This window comes from Citrus clementina, unplaced genomic scaffold (genome assembly GCF_000493195.1).
Source record: "Citrus clementina cultivar Clemenules unplaced genomic scaffold, Citrus_clementina_v1.0 scaffold_7, whole genome shotgun sequence".
Classification (NCBI taxonomy): domain Eukaryota; kingdom Viridiplantae; phylum Streptophyta; class Magnoliopsida; order Sapindales; family Rutaceae; genus Citrus; species Citrus x clementina.
In genome coordinates, this window is record NW_006262075.1 from 20,853,087 (window position 1) to 20,861,205 (window position 8,119).

The window sequence follows — 8,119 nt, forward strand, 5'->3', positions numbered from 1 at the left end:
AATATTTATAGTGGCACCTTTAATATGGGCCGTTGATTCTAATCAGACACTTTTTTCAAAAAAGATTCCGCCCTTGTTTACTTTTTTCAAGATTCTTTTTCTGTATGGCTGCCACGGACGCTTGGATATTTGTTTCCAGGCCTTTTCCCATATAATTATATTAAACAATTAAGGAGGCAAATAAACAATTTATAAATATTTTTATATTACAAAAATGGACTCGCCTACGTTGCAACGGTTGCAACGTATCAGGATTTTGGTCTTTTTGTGACTTCAGCTCGTCACCGTCCGATTTAATGGAAAACCAGCGTCTATGGTAAGGATGTGTCTATTTGGTAATTAACGTTATGGTCCCTACTTTTTTTACAATTCAAAAACATTAAAGAGTTACAACTTTTAATGCACAAGTCCGAATTGTCTCGAAATTATAAATAATTAGACAATTAAAATTAGGAGAAATTTCATTAACATTTTCATTGTTAAAAATAAAAAATGAATAAAAATAAATAAATTTAATTTTTGAATAAAATTAAAATTTAAAATATTAAAAATTAATTAAAAAAAATTCTCAATTTCTTCATCTCATATTCTCATGTCCCATGAACTGGAAACGAAAGTAATTAAAAAATAAAAAAATAATCATAGAATGAAATAATAGATATTATCAGTTTAAGTTAGAAAAGCATTAACCAATTACTCCTTTCATTAGCCTAATTACTCTTTTCATTAGCCTAAGCCAATTTGGTTTAGTACCTTGAGGCTGAAACTTCAACATAAAATAATAAAAAAATGTAATTCCAGATTATCAATTTAAGTTTCAACCCAAATTGTAGTGAAATTTCTCAATTACTACTATTTTTTATGATGTTGTATTAGAATGTCAATGTTTAATATTCAAAATAGTAAGAATATGTTTAACATATTAACATTTGCAAAAGAGTAGAAGAATAAAATTCATAATTATGATACTTCAATTCTAATCAAATTATATTGATATGAGTTAATTCAATAAACCTATACACCTAAATAAGCTAAATACTGGAGCTTTACTATTCCTAAGTTATACATTGTAGATTTTTATAACAATCATAGATTATTATAACTTTTTTAATTAACATAACATTCTCAAACATCTAATTAAAACTCTTTTGCCAGATAAAGCTGGTAGAAAAAATCAAATCCCAAATCTCATACCAAATGGTACATACGGTATATGACTTAAAAAATAATTAAAATAAATAGAAATTTGAGATTAAATTTATTCTCATTAAAATTCAAGACTTCAATCGAGATCCTGATGGAATCTTAATTATACTAAATTGTTTTAATTTTCTAATTTAATTAAAATGTTAAAAAAATTTCTAAAATTTGGTTAAAGCTCAAAATCAATGCTTGCTTTTGTACTCCTTCTAATTATTAATAGCTTATGGTTTATATTTTTTGATTCATTAGATTATTTTAATTAAAATAACAATTAAGTAAATAATAATTTCCAAATTATGTCAAGTTGGCTGTTGTTGATTAATGATTTGAAAATGGAAAAAAATTGGGCCACCTATGGAGGGAAAGAATGAGAGAGGAAAATAAAATTATATTTAAAAATAAATTGAAAATAAAAAATAAAGCAAGGGATCAAATGAAATTTATTACAAAAAGACAAAAATTATGGTACCTTGCAACTGTTGCAAGGTAGCTTGGCTGGATCCTACAAAAATGGATCAAAAGTAGATTCTAATAACAAAGTGGTCCCAACTTATACTTTTTTTTTCTTACTATTTTAATCTTTTTTTTTTTTAATGAGAACTATTGCTCATGATATTTACAATCATATATATACTGAGACCCGTTTATATCAATTTTGATATGGCACCGCTCAGATTTTTAACCCTCTCAAATATTCGAGGGACGTCAACTCCCATCCTGGGAGAAAGACTGCCTTCACTCAAGCTCTGGGACTTCAAGGAAAGAAATTTAAATTAAACCCCTGCAATACGTCTGCGGAGGCTCGAACCACTTCCCTCACATTTGTGAGGGAATGACTCTGGCCACTTGGGCTAAGCCCAAGTAGTTTTCTTACTATTTTAATCTAAAAGAACATTTTGGATGATTAAATTAATGCCCCCAAGTAATTAATGTATTAGTACGTCGGCGGGCTAACCCAGCAATCGACAGTTATGGAGGGGCGGTTGTACTCATGACAATTAATTGACATCCATAGCAACGTACGTAAGTGTCGACAATTGATAGACGCTTCACACATCTATTACATTATCATTCAAAATGCTCCGTTTTTGTTCTAAAGTATGAAAATTTTAAATTAGAATATTTTTCTTAACGATAATAATATTTTTTTCCTAAAATTTCATCTCCAATAATTTAATATATGATATATCATTCATTGAATAATTAATAATTTTTTTATAAGTTTTAAGTGAATTAATTGTATTATCATGTCATCTACTTGATAAATATCATGTAATTTAAAATAAAATATTAATACAATTTTAAGATGTTTAGCACCATTCTTTTTTGAATTAACCAGACTGAAAATCATTTTTGTAAAGTCCCCTAGTAATAAATTTTTAGTGACAATTCTGTTTCTACTTAATAACTCTAATGTAACTTTTCACATGTTTTTTTTTATCACTTTATAAACAAATTTAAACCAAAAAAATAGTTCTTATTAATACTACTGGTCGAATTTGTGAGATGGTGTAAAACATGTAACATGTACAATATATGATAAAGAAAGGAAGCTAAGAATTCTCATGTTAATTAACTTGATGGTATTTCATTTTACAGTTTTTTTTTTTGTTATTTTCGTTGTTCGTTCAAACTATTTTTTTATTTGGAGTCGAAATTTAAAAAAAAACGATAAAGCAAAAAAAAAGCCCTTGTTTTGAATTTCATAGAGATGAAATTAAATAACTAACTTAAAAAAAATAATAATAATAACTGTCTCAGAATTTTTTTTTATTTTTTTATTTTACATTCTTTTGAACGCTCCTTTTAATTTGCTCATATTTTTGCTAACTCTAGATCATCTCATCATCATTTTCTATTTGATTAATTTCCTTTTGCAGCTTACTTTGATTTGTTTACTTTCAGTTCCTAGTTACAAATTTCATATCTCCCCTTCATTGTTTATTGTCAAAATGTTGGGAAATGATCAGTGCCCGGTTCCAAAAACTAGAAAAGCCAAGAATCGACTATAAAACTAAGGACAACCAAAAGGAGAAAGACACACGAAGGTACTTTGAATACGATGACCAAGAGGAAAGCTAGAGCTACAAGGAGCTGCGGTAAGTATTAATTACTTACTTTATGTTCTTTGAATTTTTCTTCTCAAATTTATAAATGAATTTTTCTTCTTTTATATATAGTTGAAAGAGAAAAATGAAAGAGCTGTTCAAGCCTTTAGAAGCGGACAAGCTGAGGTATTGGCAATTAATTATAACTTGTAAGATGTTATAATTTTTGTTTCTTTTCATTTCTTTGCTTTTTGACGAAATAATTAGATCAATAGCGGTTCAAGATCGCCGTGGGACACACTGCCAGGTCCAGAAAATTAGATAATTGAAGAAAGGAATGAGCACTGCTGCATGCATAATTAAGAAGAAGGAAAAGCCTGCTTGTACTGCTCATCATCATCCAAAAACTCCAAGCCCTGCAGTTGTTATTAATACAAGCTCATGATTTACAAGTGCTATAGCTAGCTGGCTTGAACTTTATTCCCATTTGACCCTGTAATTATCTTCCACTTGTACGTTAAACAAATCTTCATAAACAACTGTTGTAGTAACTTCGTATCCTCTTCTAGAAATATCACTAAAACTGAATATACGTAGAGAAAAAATCACCACTGATGACTTGTTATTGATAATGATTTCGCAAGTCTAAATTATGGCTGCATCAAACAAATAAATAAATATTAAAAAGATATTTTTTCATCAACTCTTGTACAATAATGTTTACTTATCTAAGGTGTTTAAAAGAATTATAGAATACATCAGAGATAATACAACAAACTAATACATGTATGTTAAAGTGACTAAACTAACATGTACCACTGAGCTTCAAGTATTAGTTATGCATAATATAGAAGGTACAACATGAGTTTGTTAATTCCCTTGCTTGCTTGATAGTAAACAAATATTGCTTATATACTTCATTATTTTCTCTCACATTTTCCTGAATCTCTAAAACAGCAATCAGTACCCAATCTTGAATCTAAGGTTTCCTTTTCCCTTTTCTAACCATCAACACAAAAATAAAAATGTAGAAGAAAACAAAAATGCCATGGTTGAAACAAAATGTTATTTCTATTGCGGTACTCCTTTTGATTCAACTTAAGCCATATATAGAGACAACTTCAAACATGCATATAACTTGTGATGTGTGTATCACACCTCTTGAAACATATTATTTGTTGTGCATCACACTAACCAATTTCATACCTTAAGATTTAAACATTGTGTTACTAAATGCATGAATAATTAATACCCGTCACTGTTCGTAATGACATGGATTAAAAAAATCAGTTGAAAAATGGAATTTAGAAGTATGTGATCACAATCATTTGGTAATTTAACTTCTTAATATTTATATTATTTATTAGCATGAATACTTTCCAATTACTTCCACAAAATCATCCCATCTTAAAAAAATTCGGTGAGAGAAAATGTTAATTTTCTTTTTAAAAAGAAAACTAATTTGGTTAAAACTGATAGGTTTGGTGTCAAAAACTGATATTGCAAAATGATATAAGATCTTTTCTGATATCACCTGATATTCTTTTCTTTAGTTTCCTCTAATATTTTAATTAATATTGTTTACACAATATCAAAAAAATTTGAAAAAGATATTTTTAATTACAAATCTTTAAATGAGAAGGCTTTTATCAATTTCATTTGTGCATTATATGCCTAAATATAGGCGAACGTCAAAATATGATATGTGTGAATAAAACGCTCACTTAAACTTTGTGCTTGATAAAACAGAAAATACATATGCAATAAACAAACTCACTCTTTCCTCAGTTTACTCTTTAGATGTCTAAAATTTTCAATTTTTCATTTTTTTAAATAATAGCCTTGTCGTTAATTGTTGCTCAAAAAATGTTTTATGGAATTGGAATTCTACAATCAACTACTAAAAACGCACGGTTGCTAAGATATTCAGCAAATTGGAATGCTAATGATTGAAATAACGGACATTTATCAATTGGGTAAAATTATCTGCATTTGACATTCAATTTTCTTTGCTCCATACCACTAAATCGTCCTTTTGTTACAATTTGAGTTACTTTCATTACATAATTTATACGTAAACAAAGATTTATCATTCAGATACTTCTCTCCGTTCCCGGCTGGATGCATCAAAACTTTTCAATTTGCTTTTCCATTTTTTGCAAAACTGTATAAGATTAGCAAAACAGCATGTAATAATAAAAGAGAAGAGTTACTTGATATACAAGATGGTCCTTGACGAGAATTGTGGGAGAGAGTAGAAATTGGAAAGAGTGGGATTTGTCCAGCAAATTATGTTGAAACATAAAATAAAAATAAAAATCTTACTAACTAATTACCATAGAGTCAGCAGTCCAGGAAGCTTAATATGAAATTGCAAAGTTGAAGAGACAAAAAAGTATGCAATGATTAAGACAAACCTCATCTTTGAGCTTATAATTTGAGCCTGGTGCTGAGAGAATTGTTTCTAAAGCTGATCAAACAAAAACTGGTCTTATATTATTATATAAGGCAGCTGTGCTGGCTGCTTATCATGACCATGTAAGCTAAACCAAAGCAATAATGATTTTAACTTTCATGGGATTTGAAGTACGGCATTTTTTGAGCAAGAGAGTGGTTTCACCAATACTATCCATTCATTCCAATTAGAGATGATTTGACCGAGATTTTGTTCTTCACTATATATTCTCACTAACAATTTGTTCTTTAGAGCACTTTTCTCCTCATCTCGATCACATACATCAGACACATGAATTAGGGCTTGTAATGGCATGCATTAAAGTGAAACATATATTTTGCTTCGGCAATATCAAAAGGACTTCTCTGAAAATATTAAAAAAAAAAGGCTTGTTTGAAAACAATCAAGAAGTTGTTGTGCGCGGAAATACGGAATCAAGCACACCAAATAATCACAAGAAAAATAAATGATACAAAATTTTACGTGATTCGGCAAATTTGCTCACATCTACAGGAGTAAGAGAAAATAATTGTATTACTAACAATTATTTGAGTACAATATTTGAGTAAAGTAATCTCACCTCCCAAAACTCAAATACACCGAGTACTCTCATACACTTAAAAGGAAAAACCTCTCAATTACACACTCTCCAATTGCTCACGCTCTTAACAATTCTATAATTGAATTGTTACTCTCTTAATTTTGGGATGCATACAAGTGAAGATTGGTTCGCTATTTATAGGAGTGTAAAACTGCACTATTGCACCTACCTCTGGCAAATTTGTCAAGATGATTGGTGTGTGCTATATTCGGTGCCAAATCCCAAGTCAATTTGTCCACACGTTTTGGCCAAATTTTTCAAGCCTTTATCATAAAGCTTTTCTTTGTAAAAAAAAGCTTGGTTTGACTTTCATAGAAGCAGTAGGAACATACCTTCATCTAAGTATCAAGAGCGTTCTCATCAAGTATTTCGATTTGTAGTTTGAACCTTGAAGTGTTCTATTCGTTTAACAGATCTTCCACATTATAAGATATGTAATTGTCCAAAAAGAGACATGCGTGAGTATTTTTAATAGAAAATAGTCAAAGAGTGCTTGAAATTGTCGGGAGGAAATCGGATGTGGGCCGGCCATGCGCCCAGATCGGATGCAGAACGACAAGAGCTAGTCCGCCGATCGGCTTGAGCCGCGGATCGATGCAGATTGTGGTGGCGCCCCAAGCCCAGGCCTTCGATAAGCCCGCAGAAGTGTTCCATTCATTTAACACATCTTCCACATTAAGATATGTAATTGTGCAAAAAAAAGACATGCGTGACTATTTTTAAAACTATGTAGTCTATGTATATATATTTAAACAAACTTAAAAAAGTCTAAATGAGTTTTTCCATTTATTAAAAAAAATCTATGTGAAATGTTTATTTTATTTTGGTAATATGCTAATACCAAAGTATTTTTGCTAAAGAACAAGTTGTTGTTTAAAGTCACTCTAAAAATACTTTATATAACAACCAAATTCAAACTATTTTTTTTCCTAAAATAAGCACTATACAATAAGCACTCTCAAACTAACCAACTTATTTTAATACTCCTTGGTTGATACTTATTCATCGATCGATGATATCTAACAAAAAGGAGAGTTTCTAATATTCCTTTGTTTCTAAGAATATGCGCATTAGAAAAATAAACTAAAATTGAAACTCACTCATGTCTTTAGAAACTGAAATAATTAACTCAAACTTGCCTTAACGGCAAAAAAAAAATAAAATTCTATGTATATTACGACCTAGCAACTATCCTAAGGAATTCTAATCAAATAAACGATTTCAATATGTTACTCTTCCATCCATGTTTCCCAGTAAGCATCCTCTTTGATCCAGTTATTACTTTTAACTTTTGAAGACAATTCTTCAAAAGCAAAGGACGGCAAGGGCATCTGGAAAGGGCAAACAGGACAAGCGCAGCTCTTAGCGTTCTTCGAACCACGGGGTAATGCAGTCTGAGTGAAATATATGCGAACACTGCATACGAATCATTGCTGACTCGTCCGAGTACTCCTTCTCCAGACAGATTGCACACTCAGCTTCCTCGTCAGTCTGATTACTACGTTGCCCTTCCCCGCAAGCTCCTCTACTGAGTTCCTTCCTCAACTCCTGAACCTCCCGGTCAAAAATTACATCAGTGTAAATCCTTATCTCGATAAATATCACCAATGACTTGTTAACCAGGCTTCCGAAATTTTCGTCCAGGAATTTTCAGGCCTGAAACATTGTATCATTAGCTAACCCGTCGCGGACGTTTTCTGAAATCAAGGGTACATCAGCCAGCACACTTGAAAGAATTGAGGAAGAGACAGTGGGCAGCATATCCATCTCAATTTGGACAAATTTTCCTGAACGGATAGGTTCCTCTTTCAT

The 8,119-nt window shown here is 30.6% G+C and overlaps 1 protein-coding gene across 1 annotated transcript; it reads right to left on the reverse strand.

The window, feature by feature from the left end:
- Window positions 1–7,669: 7,669 nt before the first annotated feature.
- LOC112097046 lies at window positions 7,670–8,119 on the reverse strand. Its single transcript, XM_024181302.1, has 2 exons — window positions 7,989–8,119; window positions 7,670–7,892 (listed from the first exon to the last, which is right to left on the reverse strand). The coding sequence occupies exons 1-2, from the start codon at window positions 8,117–8,119 to the stop codon at window positions 7,670–7,672; spliced, it is 354 nt and encodes a 117-aa protein (XP_024037070.1).